Source organism: Anas platyrhynchos, chromosome 15, assembly GCF_047663525.1.
Source record: "Anas platyrhynchos isolate ZD024472 breed Pekin duck chromosome 15, IASCAAS_PekinDuck_T2T, whole genome shotgun sequence".
Classification (NCBI taxonomy): Eukaryota; Metazoa; Chordata; class Aves; order Anseriformes; family Anatidae; genus Anas; species Anas platyrhynchos.
The window spans coordinates 7,557,602-7,578,177 of NC_092601.1; the positions used below are offsets into that span (position 1 = coordinate 7,557,602).

The 20,576-nt window shown below is 56.1% G+C and overlaps 1 protein-coding gene across 12 annotated transcripts in view; it reads left to right on the forward strand.

Moving 5' to 3' along the window:
• LOC101801820 (ankyrin repeat and fibronectin type-III domain-containing protein 1) overlaps positions 1–20,576 on the forward strand; it is a 190,783-nt gene that overhangs the window by 24,662 nt on the left and 145,545 nt on the right. The window contains exon 1 of one of the 12 annotated variants that reach the window (XM_072024052.1): positions 7,507–7,758. The exons of 9 other annotated variants lie outside the window; for them this stretch is intronic. Coding sequence is in view for 1 of the 3 variants with exons in the window: in XM_072024042.1 (XP_071880143.1) it covers positions 17,046–17,218 (173 nt within the window). In the remaining 2 variants the exon portion in view is untranslated. 2 more of the 12 variants (XM_072024051.1, XM_072024042.1) reach the window with 2 other exon arrangements.

The window sequence follows — 20,576 nt, forward strand, 5'->3', positions numbered from 1 at the left end:
GTTGGGCAAATATGGAAGAATATTGGATAAAACACTGCAAATATTTGTCGTTCCCTGAGAGAAGAGCTCTGAGAAACTTCAGGCTTCCTTCTTGTGTCACGTGCGGCCCTTTTTTTGCTCTGCTTTCCAGGTACAGATCTCGAAGTGCTTGGCAGAGGGAGGAGGCAAGCCTTTCCCAGCAAGGGAGCTGTAGGGCTTTGCCTCCCGTGCCCCGCATCGTGCTGGTGTCTGGTGCTGGCTGTGTGATGGGTGCTGAGCCCCTTGCTCAGGGACTGATATCCCAGCCACATGTGGAGTCCCACAAATCTGCTAGAGCTGGGCCGGGTGGTTTTGGAGCTGCTGGAGGGACTTTTGTCCTCCTGGACAACACCCCTTGGGGCAGGATGTGTGGTGGGAGTGTGTGTGGTGATAGATATCGGAGCGCCTGGGAGCTGGGCACGCTGTGCGCATGGGCTGTGTGATGGGGGTGCCCTGGGCAGGGCAATGTCAGAGCCTGCAAGCAGGTTTGGGAAGGAAATAGGTTGGCTGTGCACATCTCCAAGGGTCTGTTGTCCTCTGGGTAGTTGTACCTGGTGAGTGTCCTGGGGCTCCTGCACTCTGGGGTCGTGCTATGAACCTGTGATATCAGCCTCTTTAGGAAAATTTCAAATGTCAACGCTATGGTAGTTATGAAATTTTCTACTATACGGTTCATTTTCAGGTAGAAGTTTATATTTGTGCTTCCTTGGTTTTCAGGGATGTCCCTCTACAGGCGTATGGTAAGCTTGGACCTTTGATCCTTATAGCAGGTACCTGTACGTGTTCATATACCCACCCTCGTGTTGTTCTCCCTCCCCCTGCTCGCTGGAGGTGCTGATCACTGTGATGGAATTGGTACGAGATTGTTGTTTTGTTCTAGCCTGGGTTTAAGCCACGTGTTTGGGAAGCAATATGTGCTTCAAATGAAGGACCTCTGTAAAACTGCAAGGTCTCAGGAGCTCTCAACAATCATCTTAGAAAAACATCCATCTCCTCCTTTTCTTTTTTGCTTTGGATTTCTTTCAAGCTGAGTGCTTTGGGGTTTTGCAAATGTCAAGAAGCAAAGCCATAGCTTACACTGGGATCACGGAGCGTTTAAGTAAAGCCCTCTGGTGAGGCCGCCGCGCAGGCTGGGGCAGAAGCGTTCGGCTTCATCGGCTGCACCGATCCTGTGTCGGGGTGGACGATGGCTCTTTGAGCAACGCTTGTGCTCTTGGTCAGAGCAGCAGAAATCAGGAGCTTTGTGCTAGAGGATGCTGCAAAGCATCAGCAGAACCAGGAGCTTCTCGGGCTGGCTCTGGGTGCGTGGGTCGGCGCGGTGCCAGCGGGGTGCGCATGGAGAGGTGCCCACAGCTGCTGGCGGTGCAGCGCGCGGTCCCGTGTGCTTGGTTCCCTACTGGTGGCATTCAGTGGCTGCAAGAAGGCTCTTCAGGGGGCCTGAGGGACAGAAGGCGAAGGGTTGGCTTTGTAGTCACCTTGGGACTGCTGGGTTTTGAACAGTTTGGGGTTTTATTGCTGTTTGCAGTGTGTTGTCAGCAGGTTTGTGAACAGCAATGAAAAAAGTGACTGTGCCTGATGTAGTGTGCTAGAGCCAAGTGGCTGGGATGGGAGAAACTTTCCTGGGATGGGAGAACCTTCAACAACCCAGAAATATTTTTGTTTACTTCTATGCGAAAATGGAGCTGGCAATAAAGTGGGCTCCAAGGAGCTTCCCACGTGGGCTGCGAGCCTGAGCTAGCAGGTGGCGGGTTTCACTGCTCTTCCTCTAAAGGTCACACCACAAAACCATCTTGAGGTGAGAGAGCCCTTTCCCAAGAAAAAAGGCCTCAAACCTTTTCATGAATTTCTGCTTTGTCCCAGCCCCAGAAAGGCTGCTGAAGGTTTTGGCAGGCAGGGACTGGCACCGACTCCCAAGCAGCTGCACTGGTGGTGGCTGCTCTTAGTAGCGTGCGGAGCAGCAACGGGATGGGGCAAGGCGCAGGGGAAAACCTCTGCTTTTGCAGGGGGGAGGCAGTTTCCCAATTCTTGATTCCAACCCTGATCTTAGGCTCGTGGTGGTGCTGGACTGCAGCTGGGCAGGGGCTGCGGGGGGTCCCCACGCCTGCCGGGACCGGGGCTGGCCGAGCAGGGAGGCTGGGGAGCAGCAGGAGATCTTCTGGCCCTGGAGAAGTGCTGCTGTTGACGCTGTTTTTGTTGCAAGTCAATGATTCATTGCCAGCCTTAACGGTAGGGCAAAGCATATTTACTCGCCTTGTTTGGACGGCTGATAATCGCTGGATAAGAAACTGTCAGATGGGAATCAATTAGAGGCTTCCCCTCCGCAGTGAAAGATTGCAGTTGACATCTGATGCCCTGCGAAATGAAGTCAGGACAATGCTGCTATTTATACAGCTCCCCTCCAGTTCCTTCCCTTATCCTCTCGTCATCTTCTTTGCTCTGAAGCTGAAGCTTTGACCCTCTGTCAGTTGCTCCCCGAGCAAGTGGGACAGCAGAGGCAAATGCCTCTTCCCTTCTCTCCCTGGGACGAGGCAGCGATCCCTGAAGGCTGGGTTTCTGCCGGGGGGCTCGGCACAAGGAGTGGGGTTTGTGCCCTGCGAGTGGGGCTGGCTGTGGGGCTGTACCTGGAGCAGGGGGCTCAGAGGGGGCTGAGGATGGGCTGGGTGCTGTTTCTGCCCTGGGTTTGCTGCTCTGGGTGGTGGTGTGGCCGCCTGCTGCTCGTCGCTTGATTCCTTGGTGTGCTGGATGGTGGCACGGCTTCACCTGCTTCTGCAGGACGTGGTGAGGGGTGGTTGGGGTAGGGCAGGGAGGCGATGGCTCTCCCCAAACAAAGCCTCTGCTCTGCTGGAGGTCCTGCAAGGCTCCCGTGTTAGGGAGTCACGGTCAGCCGGTGTCACCATGGCATCTCCTTGCCTACAGCTGAGCCAACGCTGCCAGAGCCACGGTGAGTCAGCGGTGGTGCCTCAGGAAGGTCACTGGGTGTACGTGCCCCCAGGGCAGGGGGGTCGAGCTGTGTTAGATTCAGCTTGCTTGGAAGCCTCCCTACCAGGTGGGGACGCTTACGCCTTCCACTGGGGCTTCTCTGCTTGGGTGCCAGCCGGCTGGGGGTGCGGGTGCTGCCCTGGGGTACAGGCACTGTCCCAGGGGCTGTAGTGCTCCAAAGGGCACGTGTGAGTGAACCAGCTCTCCACCTGGAAGATACGACCCCTCTTACGCTGAGCATCCATGCGGAAATACGATGTGAAGGAAAGGTTTGCGATGGGCTTGCCTCTTTATTTTCTTGCTTGGTACCACGTTAAGCGCGCTAAAGAGCATTTCCCTTGAATATAGCCAGCCCTGAACATGAATGCTCTCGTCACAAGTAAAGGGAAAGCTTTTTAGTGAGGTGAAACGATTAGCTATGCTTACCTAGGGACTTAATTTTGAGGCTGGTTGAAGCTCTGAGGACGTGCACTTGATCTTATCTTAGCTGCTTTCTCTCGTTTTTCTCCCTTTAATGATACAAAATAATTCTGGATGTCTCTTTTGATCGTTGGTTTTCCAAGCATTCTCCAGCAAAGGCACAAAACCCTGTGGAAACTTCAGATGCGGGGCTTGTTCTGTGACACGTGTGGAGCTGTGGTGCTGTGCGGATCCCTCGGGAACAGCCTTTGGGTTTGCAGATCTCTCATCTGCCAGCTGGGACCTGCTCTGCCGGCAGGGACGTGCGTTAGGCTTGGCAGAACCAGGGCGAAAGCCAGCCCTGCGCTCTGCTGCTGGTGCCTTGTCTCTGCGGCACGTTGGCATGGGCTTGAAAGAGAAGAGGAGCAGGTGAGAGCATTTCACGAAGGGTCCTGCAGCGGCTGAGGTCAGCTGTTGGCATAAAAGCTGGAAGTACTGGGTCCAAACCCAGCAGAGCCCGTCCCGCATCCAGCGCCCACATCCTGGTGCGGTGCCCGGTCGGATCTGCCCAGGGGAATTTGGGGCTGCAGGATGTGACCTGCCCCGGGGGGCTGCCCACGCCTGCCCTGCCTGCAGCCACCGTGCTGACGGCTTTGGTAAGTTTATGCTGTTGATTTTTTGCCTCTGATGCCAATGTCAGGAAGCATGCTGAAATAAGTTAAGAGGAGGGCTGGAGGAAAGCCAAAGCCTTTCCGTGGCTCTGGCTGGAGAGCTGAAGGAGAGAGGTGTCTGCCTCGGCTGCTCTGTGCTGCAGGACAGACCGAGAAGTAGCCGATGGGTAAATTGATCCACACCCCTGTGAAATTGTAGCTGCACGACTTAATGATGGACTGCTGCTTATCCTGGGACGACTGCGAGATAAGGGCATCGGGCATCATAAAAGTTTACAGCCGCAATAAACGGGTCCTGATGTGAGGACGGTGTTGTTCTTTCACACCACTGCTGGGGTGCTTCCTGGGGCAGACGGGCAGCTGGCTTCTCCCTCTCCTCGCCTCCAGCTCTGGCCCCAGCTCCCCCTTTTGCTGCCGTGGCTGGAGGCAGCACAACTCCGGCACTGCCTGCTGCTGGGTTGGCGCAGAGTGAGGTCAGGCTGCTCCTCACCTTGTCAGTGTTTTAGCTGGTAAGTCCTTTATCTGGGGCACTGAAAAACTGTGGATTTTCTTTACTGAACGTTGTGCTTTGCTGGCTCAGCGCCCAGTGCTGCTTCCCAGCCTCTGGGATTTCGGTGCCGAGCGTGTGCTGTGTGGAGATGAGGTGTGCTCACGCCGAGGGGCAGCCCTGGTGCCTCCGGCCCCTTGGGGCTTGGTGGGTGCCTGGGTCTCGCCCCCTGCTCGGCCCTGGGGGGCTGGGAGCTCTTCGTGCTGCGTGGGATGATGCTGGATGGGGAACAACCTGCGGAGCCTCTTTACTGGCAAGTTTTATAGGCATGGCTCGGGTTTCTGGCTCACACATGAATTAATGAGTAGCCAAGCGTATTTCTCTCTTGTGTTTCATACGTGCGTGGTTATTTCGTGGATTTGATCGGGGGTTTTTGTGCTGTATTGAACGGTGACAGGTCAGCGGGGCAGTACCTGGCGTCTGAGAGCCTGGAGGGTGGAGATAAAGGGAGTGCTGCGGTGGGTGATGGAAATCAGCCATCCTGCGGCACAGCCAGGTGCTGGGGTAGGAAGTGCTGAACCCAGGTCACCACCTGACACACGTACACAACATTGCTTAATGGTGATTTATTTTTGTACCCCAGGACTCACTGCCTCGTACAGCAGAGCTGCAGGGCCCTGCTGTGTTTGGGGGAAGCTGTGCAGAGTTTGGGGAGGGGAGTCCCATCCCACGGCTGTGCCACGCCACGGGTGAGCGGTGCCCGTCGCATTGAGCATCCTGCAGGGCCTGAAGGCTGGCTGCTCCTTGTCCTGGGTCGCTGGCCTTGCTCCTGGAGGAGAAAACACAAGAAGCAAATGCACTCTGTGTAGCCTGGTAGCCAGGAAGGAAATGGTTGAGGAGCTGATGGCGTTTTGATTGTCAGGCTTTGCTGTGCGCGTTCGCAGGCTGGTTGTTGCGCAGGGTGACGGGGCCCTGGGGAGGGTGCTGGTGGTGGTGGGCCCCTTTCTGGAGCTGCTGGCAGAGGGCTGGCCTCTGCCAACCCCCTGGGTGCAGGACCCCAGGTGGGACCTCAGAAGGGCAGAGCAGAGGGGCACAGCCCCCACTCCTGTTGCAGTTCACCTTCTGGGCTGCAGGCACTCGCTGCTGGCTCACCTTGAGCTTTTCATCCACCAGAGCCCCCAGGTCCTTCCCTGCAGGACTGCTCTCAGTGAGTTCTTCTCCCAGTCTGCACTCATGTCTGGGGTTGCCCCCACCCAGGTGCAGCACCCTGCTCTTGGCCTTGTTGAACATCATTAGGTTCACATGGGCCCACTTCTCCAGCCTGTCCAGGTCCCTTTGATGCCATCCCTTCCTTCTGATGTACCAGCTGCACCACTCAGCTTGGTGTCATCTCCAAACTTGCTGAGGGTGCGCTCGGTCCCCCTGCCTGTGTCACTGATGCAGTTATTACACAGCACCGGTCTCGGGACAGGCCCCTGAGGGACACCACTCGTCCCTGGCCTCCACCTGGACCTGGAGCCGTTGAGCACAGCTCTCTGGGTGCAGTCACGGAGCCAAGTCCCAGTAGATGACACTGGTTGGTCTTCCCTTGCCAACGGATGCAGTCCCTCCATCCCAGAAGGCTTGGTCAGGCACGATTTGTCCTTGGTGAAGCCGTGCTGGGTGTCCTGGATCCCCTTCTTGTCCTGCATGTGCCTTGACATTGCTTCCAGGAGGATCTTCTCCGTGATCTTCCCAGGCACAGAGCTGAGGCACCGCTCTGTAGTTCCCTGGGTCCTCCTTTTGACCCTTTTTAAAAATGGGAGTGATGTTCCTCTTTTTCCAGTCATCGGGGACTTCTGACTGCCAGGACTTTCAGATACGAAGGAGAGAGGTGCAGGACCCTGGGATGCCTGGTGTTCGTCACCACGCGAGGTGGGCAGCGGAGCCTCTCTTGAACACGGGCATGCAGCAGGACTTGGCACAGGGGAACCAAGCTCAGCAGCCACGGCTCTTCTGGCGTCCCCTCCTGTCCCTGTGAGCTGCCTTTGGGGTCCTGCTACCAACCCCTTCCCCGGGGCTGAGGGCTCCTTAACGGGCTGTTGGCACAGCTCACGGTGCAAGTGGCTAGAGCAGTCAAACAGGGAGAATAAATGTCTGCTCTGTAGTTTATTTTTCACAGGCTGGTTCTTGGAGCTGGCAGACGTTAGAGCGCTAATGAGAGTGCGGGGGAAGAGCTTTGCTTTGGGTAGGAAGGCTCTTCCCTGCAGCGTTTTGCTTAAGTAAGCAACTTTATGAAGTCTGGGAGGACAGCGAAAGCTCTGGGCTATTAATTGATGCTGGATTTAATCCATGGGCAGGCCAAAAAAAGAAAAAAAGAAAAAGATACTTGTGCTTGCATCTCGTTGCCCTGCAGTTCCGTGCGGCAGCTGAATGGTGAAGGAAGAGCCTGAACAAACAACTGCCCGGGCAGCGAGGTGCTCCGCTTGTGGCAGCCGCGTGGGGAGGAAGCTTGCGCTCACCTTCAGCCCCTGGTGTCGGCTGAGCGGGGACATCGGGGCTCTGGCTGGCACCATCAGGCAGCAAACTCTGCCTTGGGAAGGACTTTAAAGTCTAAAAAAAGTGATGTGTGTGCATATGGGTATTTTTATATATAAAAAAATATACAGGGCAGGAGGCCGTGGTCCCCACCTGCTGGTCCCCAGGGCACTGCTACCTTTTTGGGGCTGCCCTGGTCTCGGGGGAGGCTCCCGGAGCTTTGGGAAGAGGTCCCATGACTCGTTCCTAGCAGAAAACACTCTGACACAGCAGACGTAGAGCCAAAGAGCTCCTCAGTGTTTACTTTTTATTTTTAGAAGACAATAAGCGAGCGGGTCGGGCTGCAGGCGGAAACGGGGGCTCTGAAATCCAGGCCTCCCCCCCCCCAGCCCTTGTCAGGAAGCGCACGCTGCACGTGCGCCCGGCCGGGATGCTCGCAGACAAAGAGTTTCTTGATGCTTTTTTCTTCCCCCTTCAGCTCCCTCGCCTGTAGGCAGAAGATTTGCCTGCTGACAGACACACTGGAGGCTTGCACAGAGCCGGGCTCCCTGCGCTGGGAGAGCGCAGCTGTGCCTGGCTGCTTTGTTAGCAGCCGTTTGCCCCGGGGCGGGGAAGAGCTTCCCGATTTTTCTTTTCGGTTGTCTTGGACCGGGGAACGAAATCATCATCGGTGTGGCGCTGGCGGTGGTGAGCACGGGGCTGCGGGGGCTCCTGGGGCCGTCCTTCCTGCACACAACGCCGGCGGTCGCGGTGCCCAGCGGGTCCCCGGCACGGCTCGAGCCCCTGGTGCCGATCCTTTTCCTCCTTCTCCCCTTGGGCACTGCGGCGAGGCAGGGGCTGTCCTGAGGAGACGTGTTCCTGCGGCTTGGTTGCTCCTGCTCCCACCAGACATCCCCGCCTGCCACCGAAATGCCCCCGTTCTCCTTTTGCCAAAAAGAAGCCGTAAGACCAAGCTGAGCCTAAAGGTGTGTTCCTTGTGGCCGTGCCGGCGAGCGGGGCTGCGGTGGGAGCTGGGTTTGTGCTTGCTGGCTCCCTGCCGGGCACGGGGGGCCTGGTGGGGTGGTGGGTGGGTTGCTGTCTGCTTTCCTCTGGGGCTTTCTCCTTCTCTGTGCTGTTTTGCGCTTCTGAGGCCAAGGAGCCTCGTATGAAGCACGCTGTGGGCAGGTGGCATGGTGGCAGGTGCTGGCGTGGTGGCCAGCAAGCCCTTGCAGGAGCCGTGTGCTGCTGGGGATGGGCTGTTTCTGTGGCTGGAAGCTGCACGGACAATCAAAGTTCATGCAGAGAGCAGCGAAGGCTCTTTCAGAGAGCCGGGACTGCCGCAGAGTGGCACAGCCCCTGCTCCTCCAGGGTCCCCCTGCCCTCGGGCTCCTCGGGTCTGCATCTGGCTGCTTGCCTCTGTGGGCAGGAGATGGGCACGGCCACGAGCTGGGAAGGATCTGGAAGAGCTGCTGCGGGTTCGGGGAGGCGGTGGCACTGTCTGGGTTGCCACCAGCGGCACGGCACAGCTCCCATCCCAGCGGGGTGGCTCGCTCCTTCGTTCCCTGCGCGGGGAGCGCCCGCATGGTGCTTGTAATGAATTTCCTCCCCTCCCATCCTCTCAAGCTGGCAGGGAAGGGAGTAGCTTGTTCCTGAGCGCTTGCCAGCCTTAATAAAGCGGGCGCTTGGCGGGGGCTTTGTGGCAAACCAAGTTCCTGCTGGGTAGCAGTGCGGAGGGGGACGGGTGCTGTGTCGCCGCCTGGCCCTCGCCGTGCCTTTCTGCTGTGGGTACGGAGGGGGACGCCGTGTTGTAGGGTCTGTGAGAAGCTGTCCGTGTCCCTCCCTGTGCAATAACCATCACTGCTCCCTCTCCCAGCAGAGGGAGGCTTCGTAGCTGGCAGCAGCCCTGGGCTGCCAGCTCTGCTCCCCTGTTCCTTCCTCCTCCTGCCCGGCAGCTGCTGGGAATGCCGGAGCAGTGACCGTGCGGCTCCGGCTTCATTCTCATGAAGGTGCTGGTTTGGTGGTGAATGGGCACAGAACTCTTTCAGGGATTGAGTTAAAAGCAAGAGGAAACAACCCAAACCCCCAGGAGTTCTCAAATAGGTCCATACTTGGCAAAACGTGATTTCCCTTCCTTTTTCTTGAAGGGAGCTCCTGAAGCAGTTGATTTCTGTGCTGCTTTTGGCCGTAACCATTTCATGCAAAGAAGTCAGAATCATTAAGGTAAAAATCAGCGTTTGCTGGGCCAGTGACCCTCATTTTGTGAGTAAGGCACAGGATTTGGCTATAAATGTACCAAGCTGACGAATTACCAAAAGGTGTGTGGGTCAAACCCCGCTGACAGAAGGCAGGTGGGACTGTTCCTGCAGGGGGTCCTGTGTGGGCTGCCGGGTGCGTTACAGTCTCTGGCCTTTGGTCCCGATGTCCTGGGGTATGAAATGAATCCCCCCTCCAGGAGCAGCTGCTGTGGTGCTACAGGACCAAACCTGCCCCGAGAGCATCCTCTCTTGGCTGAGAGTTGCCAGTTAAGATGCAGAAGAACAGAAAACAGCTTTGTAAGTAAATGCCAAACTCTGTTGTGCATTTTGGATGTTAACAATAGTGCTGCTGTCTTGTCAGGATGGCCAGGAAGGGTGTGCACGATGTTCCCTTCCCTTTGTAGGTCACTTTAAGGTAAATCAGAGAGCTGCTCTGCGGGCTTGCCTTCCCACTACCTCATTTGTCCAAGTGATTCTTATGCTGGGTAATGAGCTGGAAGATTTTCCCAGTGCTGAAGGGCAAGCCCCTTAGCTGCCTCGTAAATTATGTTTCCCTGGCATCTTCCTCCATGTCAGGCGCGGTGATTAGAGCACTAACTGCTTGGCTGGGGCTGCCGTCCCCAATTCACAAGCAGGAAGATGTTTCTAGCTGAACCCAGGGTTTCCAGGCTTCCACCCGCCGATTGGTGTAGGTTTTGCAAGAGTTTTTCTGAAGAATTTTTGGCCAGATGCCTTCCGCTGTTTCAGTACCCACAGCCAGAACAGGAGCAGAGGAAAGTGGCTCCCTTGGCCGGGCGCATTAAATTCAGCGCCGTGGTCCTGGCTTGGTGAGGGCAGATTCCTTGATGAGCAGGAGTGGCAGAGGATGCAGCTCAAATATTGCTTTTACATCAGCGTCCAGCCTTACTGAAGCAAAATCAGGACTTGTAAATAGCGTTCTTCGTTGTGTTTGTTTCTTTTCCTCAACAAATTTCCCCTGTGCTATAAATGCTGAAGCAGTTCCGCAGCGGAGGCTGAAGCTAGACAGACATTTGTCTGAATTGCAGTGATGCTGAAGACTGGCAGCTGCCTTTATCAGTCTATCACAGGGCAAATCGGCAGCAGGCAGCTCAGTGATATGTGCATTAAGGCTTGGAGGCTAAAAGCAAAGGCACTTTGAGCAGAAAGATATGAAAATGGAGCGGTGTTGTGATGTGTCGGGAAAAGCACCGAAAAATCTATTTTTAGGAGTTTTTTCCTCTATTATCGCTAATGGAGGAAGAGTTTATGCTAAAGCTTCCTCTTATTCTAGCTTTCTGCATTTCCCTGTCCTGCTGTTTTTTTTTTTCCTCCTGTGGGAGGTGGTTGCTGCTTCTGCCTCGGCTTTTTAATGGGGCATCTCATCTCTCTTACCGTACCGGGTTTCAGGCTAATGAGGATGTGTCCCTGTAATAATAAACGAGCGCCAGCCTGGCAGTAAGTAAATGCATCGGGTGTTCTTGCCAAGCCATGCATATTTATTGAGGTCAGTAGGAAGCCCTAATATATTTTGGCTGCTGGTGCCAAGCGGAGGGGAGGAGGCCGTATGGAAGTAGACGCACGGCGCTGTTGCTCACGCATCTACTCCTTCTGGTGAATAAGCAATGAATGCAATCAATTAGCAAATGTAATCCATGATCAGTCCAGTGACCGGTGATCGTCCAGGAAGAGGACAGCACGGCCCGGTTTTAGGATATAGTTTTAGTTTAGTTTAGGTTTTTAATATATACGTATACGAGTAGCATATACACAGCCAAACCTGGTGGTTTCACTGCTGCATTTCGGTCGATTATTTCAGCTTTCTCTTGGGGGTGCTGATTGATGGAAAAAGGTTCTGATTCCCCTTATTTCTGGTTGGGTTTTTCCCATTGAGTTGAGGGCAGGATTTCCCTGCTCAGGGGAAGTGTGCACAGTGCTGGGCTGTCCTCGGTGCCCTCGGTGGGTGCCGTTAAAGGTTTCCCATGGTTCAGATCTGTGCTGGGATCACCCGAGAGCAACATGTGGGTTGGAGGCAAACCCGGTGCTCATGCAGTGAGGACACGTGGCTGCTGGCTCCCTGCGGGCGAGGGGGCTCTCCTCCTCCTGGAGGCTCCAGCAATGAGCAAAAATAGGAAGGGAGGAAATGGGAGAAAGCCTGTTGTCCTTGGGGGGTTGTGTTTGTGGTTTTTCTTCTTTTCATATGGAAATCATTGCTGGCACAGGCTCAAGTTCAAGTGCTGGGAGGGGATGGGATGGGTCCAAGAGTGAGCGCAGAGCTCTGCTCGGCTTGCCCCCGAGGCGTGCTGGCCCAGGCTGGAAGGAGAACAGGGGTGGTAAATGGATTTTGGGAGGGATGTGCCCCACCACGCCTCACGCTGCTCTCCCCAGTGGCTCAAGGATGCCCCAGCGGGCTGGCGCTGCGTGCTGAAGGGCCTGGCGTGCACGGCCAAGGTGAGAGCCGTGGTGGGACCCCCAGCTCATCCCACATTTGGCAGATGGGAGGAAGGAGCATGCGGTAAGAAGGTAAGTGACCTCTGTGTGGGAAGCAGCCCAAGCCCAGGCCCCAGCGGCCGAGCTATCTGCTCCGTTCCCCAAAGCTCACTTTGCCTTCGCGCGCACAAAGGCCGGTTTGTCTCCCCCGCCTTGGCAAGGCTCGCCAGCGGCTAACGTTGGCTTTGTCCTCTGCTGGCCCGTGGAGCTGCAGATGGGCCCGGACAGGCGGCTTCTCAATGGCGGGATTGTTTGTGGCCGCCCCCGCCTCGCTCAGGGGGATTGGGGGGATCGGGCAGCGTGCGCCTCCCTGGCCCCATGGGTGCCCAAGGGGTGCTGGGCACCCCCTGCGGCGAGGCAGAGCAGGGATGGAGCCCCTCGAGGGGAACCCTCTGCTGAGGAGAGGGCCTGGCCTTCTGCCCTGCTCCTCTCCAAGCCCCTGCCCCTTTCTGGGCTGTTTGCCTCGACACGTGGAAGAAGTTAGAAGGTGGACCGGGAGCAGGGCTGGACCTGTGGCGCTGGGGATCAGGGCTGGGTTAGCACGTGTCAAGAGGGGGAGAGCAGGTTTCCAGAGCGTCCCTCCACCCCAGCTCTTGGCAGAAATGTGGTCCCGTCGAGTTTCCCTCCCGTACACCCAAACCAGGTGCTCCCAAGGTCCCCACGGCCTTGGGTCTTTTTGGGTACCCCAAAATCAAGCTCTCCCTCTCACGGAGGACACATCTTCAGCAAATAACCGATGAGTTTCCTGGAGGGCCGCTGCTCTTGCTTGCTGGTGCTGTGAAATGTGATGCTCCTGGGGCTTTTTCTGCATCCTCGGTCCATGTGTTACAGCTTTGGGAATACGAGGAAAAAGTCCCGCAGAAGACAGCTGTATTTTTTTTAATTTTTTTTCCCTCACCCCTCCCTGTTGTTCTGACCCAGAAATTCCTCACTGTGTTTGCTGAGCTGGCTTAGTTAAGGACTCGACTGATTTCTGGAGGATTAATTAGTCCGTGAATATGGGCAGGGGAGGGTGATGGCTGCTCCTGGGTGCATACAAAGCTCCCGATCCTGCTGGCACGAGGTGCCTGGCCAGAGGCCACCAGGTGAGGTGCTGCTGGACCTGTGGCTGTGCCTGTGTCCCTCCTGCGGCCCCTCCTGGGGCACGGGGACCTGTTGGAGGGAGCACACAACGTGCAGCTCTTTCGGGAGCCCTTGTTCACTCAAAGCCATGCTGCTGTGCTCGGCTCGGTGATGATTCCTCATACGTATGGCAGCAGCAAGTGTTTTTCAGGTTGCAAATAGCTGCGTGCCCTAGGGAGCGCATAAAGGAATGCATTTCCTTGATCTCCACAGGCCCTTGATGTGCTGCTGAAAGCAGATCCCCTGTTTAACAGCAAGGCAAGGGCAGGTTTGCTTTGCTTTATCTGCTGCTCTGCTTCCCCGTGCTGTTTGGGGAGGAAAGCCCATGAAGAGGCTGTCAGCAGCAGCCTCGCTGCTGTGTAAGACGGCGAGCTGTGTGCTCTGGGACTGGAGCTGCGTCCCCGTTTGCTTACTGGGATGCTGGGGCCCCTTGCTGGTGCTATAGGGCTGTGTGACTCGTGGCTCTGAGGGCAGAGCTCCTGGGGTGATCGCCTGGGTTGTGTGGGGCCGTTCTGCTGCTGGGCATCTGTCTGCACGAGGGGTTGGTGGTCACCCGCACCTCCGTGCCCATGGCACAGCCGTGCCAGGAGGACCCCGTGCCAGGGATGGGGTCCTGCACGCCCCGATTTTAGAAGGCATCACAAATACCTGACCTGCAGTGAACTGGCAGTTCTGCTGGAAGTAACAGTTGGTTTTCTTCTCTCTCTTTTTTTTTTTTTTTTTTTCCTCCTTGTGTTTTGGCAGAATCCTAGCAATAAGCAGTAAATGATTTCATTAATAACCTGCAAATAGCTGCTCACCAGCTGAGCCGCGGGATCTGTCTGGAGGCTTGCTCCGAGACGGAAGGGAGCTGCCAAAAAAGTGCCAGTGCTCTTGCTGACATGTTTAGCTAAGAAATGCCGTGGGCAGAGCAGCAGCACGCGGCTGCTGCTGGCTCCCGGGGCTGCGGTGACCTGGCTGCTGCAGCTCAGCCCCAAAACCAGCACTAAGGGGGGCTCTGCCCCACGCATCGGGGTCGTGGGTGAGCAACTGCTGCCACCCCCTCCCCAAGGTCCAGCTCAAATCCCTGCCCACGGGCTGCCCGTGTCTCCTGTACGGACCTCGAGCTGACGTGGCTTCTGGCTTCTCTATTTCCCAGCTCTCCACTTCTCTTGCTGTTGGAGGTCAGAAATTTGGGAGCATCCCTAGGGTCATGCCAAGGCTCTTTGGTGCCTCTCCAAAGCCCCTGGGGTGTGGGGATCTCAGCTCGAGTTCCCTGAGAAAATAGCTCCAGGTGCATCTTGCACGGGTGGTTTTGCTATGGAGAAGGGCTCTGCAGACACAAACGTGAGCTCTGCCATGTGAGCTCTTTCCCTGCGCCGGTTTCTTTCGGTCAAGTCTGCTGTCTGCCTGGCTGGGTTCAGCTGCGGTGAATGCTCTCAGGAGATGTCGGAGCTGAATTTAATGTAGCCAGCGAGCTGCTGCAGTCTGCAGTGCAACACGGAGCTCATCAGAAAGAGGCACCCTGAAGAAGGCTGTTAAACTGCGGCTCTCTGCGAAAGATGAGATGTTTTAGCATTTGGTGTTCCCGTTGGGGTCTCAGCCTGTGCTCCTCCAGTCCCGCTGGCTGTGGGTGAGCGAGTTGCCATTAATTCCCACTCGTGCCAGCTCACGGTTTGGCTTCCCAAGGTGCCAAGGCAGTGCCCCCATGGGGACCTGGCGTCCCCCTTGCTCTTTTCTGGAAACCAAGGCCCTGGGAGGTGTCAGAGGGCTGGCTGCTGGTGGTCCGGAGAGCCCCTGGATGCCAGCGGGTGGCTTCTGGCGAGTGCTGTTTCCTCCTTCCCTTGGAAGCAGGGGCCGCCTCGCTCTCCACAGGCACGGCTGTCTGCACATTCACTTTACTGCTAATGGAGCTGCTGCTGTACCCATTGGTTCCCGTCTCCGGAAAAGGCTCACGAGAGCAACTGCAGCTTTCCCTTTGCTCTACAGAGCCCATTTAGTGTGCGCGTATTGCTGCAATGATGGCTAGATTTCATCAGACGCGAGGCGCATCTTTCTTAATAGCCTGTGTAATTTCTTCCAGAGGGACGCATTGCATTAAATCTTTAATCCAGCAAGCTGCTAGGGGACCGCACTCAGATGCCCTGCATTTGCTGCTGATCTCCTCTACGGCCCTGATGCTGCCCCAGGGGCTTTACCCTGTGGTGGGGCTGGTGCTGGAGCAGCGAGTCCTCGGTGGAGAGCCGAGGTGGCAAAGGTGGCATCGCTCCCGTGCTTTCTTCTCCACCTTCTCTGTAATGTCCCATCCTCCCTGCTCCAGGGAAGGCAGGCAGGTCACCCTCCGTGCCTTGTGCCCCTGGGTCACATCAGCCGGGGTCTATGCAGTGTGAAATAAACTGCAGAGGGATTGGGACGTGGTGGTGCAGGACCGCTGCGAACAGCACTGCTCAGGGAGGTCACCGCTGCCTTCGATTTCTTTTCTTCCCTTCCTCAAAAATCCCCGCTTGCTGCATCTCCCGAGGAGCTTTGGGCTTGCCAGCTGTCATTTTGGATGGATTTTTCTATTAAAGGCCTCTTAAAAATCTGCCGGTGTGCTGCTGAGCCTGATGCTGCCCGCACTGCTCCTGCGGAGGGTTTTCCAGGCGGGACGGGTGCTGCTGGGCACGTTGTGGCCGTGCTGGGGACAGGGCAGAGAGGAGGGCTCCGGTTCAGCTCCCTGCTCCTTGTCCTGCTGCTGCAGCCCTGACCTTCGCGTTGCTTTGTGTGCCCTCACTTGGTCGGACTTCTTCCTTCCTCTCCCCGGCTTTCCATCTGTGCAGCTCTGCGAGGCAGGGAGTAACTGGGGAGGGAACCGTGTTTATTGCTCACCCTGAGCCGCCAGGGCAGCTGTTTGCTGTATCGAGAGTTGCCTTGGATATACTTTTATGGATACGGTGCCCTGTAAAAGAGTGAACCAAAGGCTCAAAGCTCCTGGGGGCATTCCCAGGGGTCTGGGCCGTGCCCACCACTAGCACCCAGTGCAGCCGATCAGACCTGCTGCTGGTGCTCAGCACTGACACCGATGCTCAGTGCTCTGGGCTGACAAAGTGACTGCAACGTGAAAGCTGCTTAAATTGCTGGAGCTGCCCTATTATCGCTTAATCTTATTCCCGAGCCCCACGGGGTTTCTCGTGCTGTTACAAACGCATTCATCCACGAGGCTTTCACAGGTCTGGCTGCTCGGATCGCAGCTCGCTTCTCGGTGTGTTTTGGCCAATATCAGCCTGCCAGGCTGGAAGGGCACGGCTGGGGTGGAAACGTTGCCCAGGTTGGGCAGCACCTGGGGTGTTGGAGCATCAAGCAGGAGAACTGAGCTGTGCACAGGGTGGATTTGCTCCCCAGCAGCTGATGCAAGGGACTCCAGGGCTGGGACCCCCCTGGGATCCCCCTGTCCGGGGATCTGCCTGTGGCAGAGCCACCTGGGAGCATGGAGATGAGCCCGAGGTGCCCTGCTGATGGGGAAACCCAGCAGTGCTTGGCTTGGGTCTGTCTGCATGGGTCCAGTCCTTGCATTTCATGGTTGACCAGGTGCAGCTGTGGTCAGCCTCCAGGTGCTTTTGGAAGACTCCACAGAGGATGAGTGCTCATGTTGTTGGCGCTCCTGACTTCTTTTCCCAGAGCTTCTCCCAGGGTTTTTGGTGTGATGGGTTTTTCCCTGCGTGCCTGCTGGCATGTGTGGGAGTGGATCTGGGGCATGCAGAGCCAGTTGCTGGTCACGTTGTCTGTGGAGGTTGCCGTGGGCTTGGTGAGGGCTCGGCAGCGGAGGTGACAGCAGAGCAATGAGGTGTCCCAGCTGGGGAACCTCTCCCAAGTACCCAAAGCAAGGGCAGCCCTTGGTGGGAGAAGCTGCTGGGTTTTGGAGAGGTCACACAGCAGGTGAGGAGCCCACAGAGACGAGAGCAGCACCTTGGCTGTGCCCAGGGCCCACAGGATGGCGCGTATCCGATCGTAACCGGGCATTGCACAACCCAGCTGCACCGCCAGCCCTGCCCGCCCTGGGGCAGTGACGTCCAGGGCGATCCCCTGGGGCCGTGGCCTGTTCCCTGCCCCAGTTCCTTCGCTCGGCGAGGTCAGGGAGCTTGGAGCCGAAGAGGAATCGGGGAGCTCTCAGCCATGGTGCCCCCCACAGCTCCCACGTACCGCCTGCGCAAGCGGCGGGTGGCGAGGGAGCGCGGGGCCCTGCCCCAGGGGTGCCGGCTGGGGGCTGTGGGTGCTGGCGAGGCCGTGCTGCAGCGTGGGGACCTGCTGGATGCTGACCGGGGTGGTGAGGTGCTCCTGGCCCGCAGGTAACGCTGCTGCTCCCCCTATCTGGGCTGCGGGAGGGGTGGGCTGCGTGGGGGCTGCGCGTGCGATGGCCCGCGGGAGGTGGGAGATGTGCTGAGGAGCCCGCTGTAGGGGAAGCAGTGCTGGTATTTGGGTTTTTGGCACGGGGAGCTGTGCCTCGTGCTCCACCAGCTCCTCTCCAGTGGCAGCTGGTGAGAAAGGCCCAGTGCTGAAGTTTCTGAAGTTGCTGGAGCTTTCGAGCGAGAGGTGCGCCCTGTCTTCTGCCTGGTGGCTGTTTCCCAGCTCCGCACAGCCCAACCTCTCCACATCAGCCTGGGGAGCAGAATTGCCCAGCTGCTGTGCACAGCACTCGCTGTGGGCTTTTTTTTTTTTTTTTGTCTGTCCCATTGGTGTGAAGGGGGCTGTGGTTCTGGACCCTCTGCCACCCTCCCCGTCGGTGCCACCCCTGCGGCAAAGCACGGCCTCGCCGGGGTGTTCCTAAGAGCTGCTGCCTTCCCTAAGCTGCAGCTTATGGGAACAACTCCCTCCCGAGGTGTGAAGTCCTCGACATGAAAGCAAAGCCCTGCCCGTGAGTTGTCTTGGCAGTGGTGAGCATCTGCCTCCTTGTCTTCAGTCTGCCTGGCGGTGGCTTGAAGTATTTCTTCTGCGGGGTGCGATCCAGCTTGTCAGCTTTTTTATTGAAGCAGGCTGGAGCGTTTCTGTTCCCTTGGATGTTATTTAGGTTCTGTGCTCTGCTTGGCAGTCCTGGAGGTTTTAATTTTACAACGAGCATTTTGGAAGTTTTAGAGGTTTGTTTTTGCTTTATTTTAATTAAATTGCTATGACCTGCGGGGAAATCGTTCAGCTTAATTTGAACGAAAAGCCGTACGCTGAGTAAATCCAACATCTATCTGGTGATTGCGCTGCTCCAAGTTCTGACATGAAAAGTTAAAATTTGACTCCGGGCTTGAAAGTTTGCAATCGTTGACTGCAACAGGCATGGCCGGCTCTGTGTAGTAAGAGGATTACGATAATCCATTGTTTGGGAAAGAAGCTGAGATTTTAATAGACTGTTTTGACGCAGAAATGGGACAATTACTGGGTGAAAGGAGGGAAGAAGGAGGCTGAAAATAAAAACATCCTTCCTCGGGGTGGGGGTGCCTGTTCCCCCGCTGCCTGCCTGGCCCTGGACGGCCCCGGGAGCTCATTCTGCTGGCTCTGCTCCGCGTGGTGGTGCCCTCCCTGGCTGGGCAGCTAACAGTGATTTTGGCAATTCCCTCGGCAGCCCCTGGACTCCAGGGGTCACCTGAAGCCTGGCATGGCCCAGGTGGCATCTGTTGGTCACAGGCACATTGGGAAGTGGCCAGCATGGAGAGCGGGGTGAAGGATGGAGCTGGACGGTGCTGAACACCACGCTCCTGGAAGCATCTGTGCTCTGGTGCTCTCCCAGCACCTCCCCCTGCCCAGCCCCGGGCTTTTTTATTGATCGTTAGTCTAAAGATAGATGACGTTTGCTGTGTTGTAATTATGAGAAATATTCTCCTTGCTCTTTTCAGAAATCCTTGCTCACGTTAACAGGTTTTCCAATTTTTGCTTGGGGTTTTGCTAGGGCTTTTTTTTAGGGAAAAAAAACAGCTGTTTGGGGACGTGCTGAGTTGTGTCTGTTCCCAGGCTGGCTGAGGACGTGGGGATGGGACATCCCCTTTATACCCTGGTCAGAGAGAGCCTGGGGGTTCTGTGTGAAGGAACGGAGCCAGTTTTGGGTGGTGGGGTCAGAGCTGTGATCCCCATGTCTGCTGGGCACGGTGTGGCTGTGAGATACCTCCGCCAGCTCCAGCACCCTCAGGTTATTCTGCCTTTCCCTCTCCTTTTGCTGTGTCTCCTCCCATCACATCACTGCTGATGTTTTATGCTCTCTGTAGTCCTTCTGAACTCAGCAAACCATCACGTTTGGGAGAGACTGACTAATTTTCTCTCTTTTTCTCTTCGCAAGCATGCAGAAACCCCTGCCGCTCCTTCAGCTGGCTGTGCCACAGCCTGCTTTTTCCTCTCCTTATCTTTCCCCTGCAAGCCTGAGCCAGGTTTTTGTGCCATCTTCAAGGAGCAGGCTCAAGGGATGTCTGTGCTTCGGGAGGTAATCGGCCCTGCGTGCGCTTCCATTTAACCGTGCAGTGCTGCGCGCGGGGAGAAGCTTTCGAAGTGGCATGAAATAACTCAGTAATTCCTACCCAGGTGTGGGACCAACCCGACTGCCCTTTGCTGGTGGCTGTGCCTCTGCCTCCCAGGTGCTGAATTTTGAGAAGTTCAGCATTAAATACTCGCTCACACCACTGTGCAAGTCACCCTGTGGGGTGAGGAGCTGGGTACCGAGGCAAGCAGGGTGCTGCCAGCCCCTGGGGGGCTTTTAGCTATAGGGTGCTGCAGTGCACCCAAACTCCCTAATGGGGCTCACGTCCTCTCCACCATGCTTCATGCACCCAAAAGTGGCCCAAATTTACTAGAAAAAGTCCTTGAAGTCTCTCCCTATGGAGTTGAATGCTGTTCCTGAGGAGGAGGATATTCAAGCTGTAACTCGGGCAGCACATCTGGATTTGCTGCTGGAGTCGGAGTAATTGTACTAAATGAGTTCTAACGCAGCAATACGCCAGGCAAATTAGTAAATTGACGTGGCTGCTTTATGCTAGGTATCAGCACTGAAATTTGTATGTAATGCAATAGAACTGACAATTAAAGAAAAGTGCCTAGTTAGCCTGAAATGATAGCGCCTCGCACATACTTAGCTTTTTATTACGACTGTGTGGAAGTGCAGCGCTTCCACAGGGCTTTACGGCCCCGCCAGGAAGCGCGTGGCAGTCCCAGGGCTGCCCTGTTGGGTTTTCACTTCGTGTGGTTTCTGCACGTGGTGCTGAATCTGTCCGCTGGTCCAGCTGCACATAGGGTGCTTGCAGAAATATTTTCAACTCCCGAAGGCCCAAATGGCTTGGGGGCTTGGGAAGCTCTTGGAGAGCTTTGCAATGTGGTGTTTTAGTAGGGATGAGAGTGTGTGTGCGCATTTAACAGGGGGACATTTAGTACTTTCTAGCAGTCTTTTGAGCGTTTACTCCTTCGATTGCTTCATGTTTGTGTTTAACACGCTTCTCTGTGCACGTGGTGATACCTGGCTTTGTTCGTCTCGTGAATTAATGTGTTCCGTGCATATTTGCAACTGTTCTGCAGCGTTTGATGGCACTGTGGTACACAGGATTAATTGGATGTGAAGAATGGTGGCTCAGTCACTGGGTGTTCTCAAAAGGAGGGCGGAACAGTTTTATTGCCTAAACCCCAAGTGTTTACTTACAGGATTCAGAACTTACCTTGCCCTCCAAAAAAAAAATAGTGATT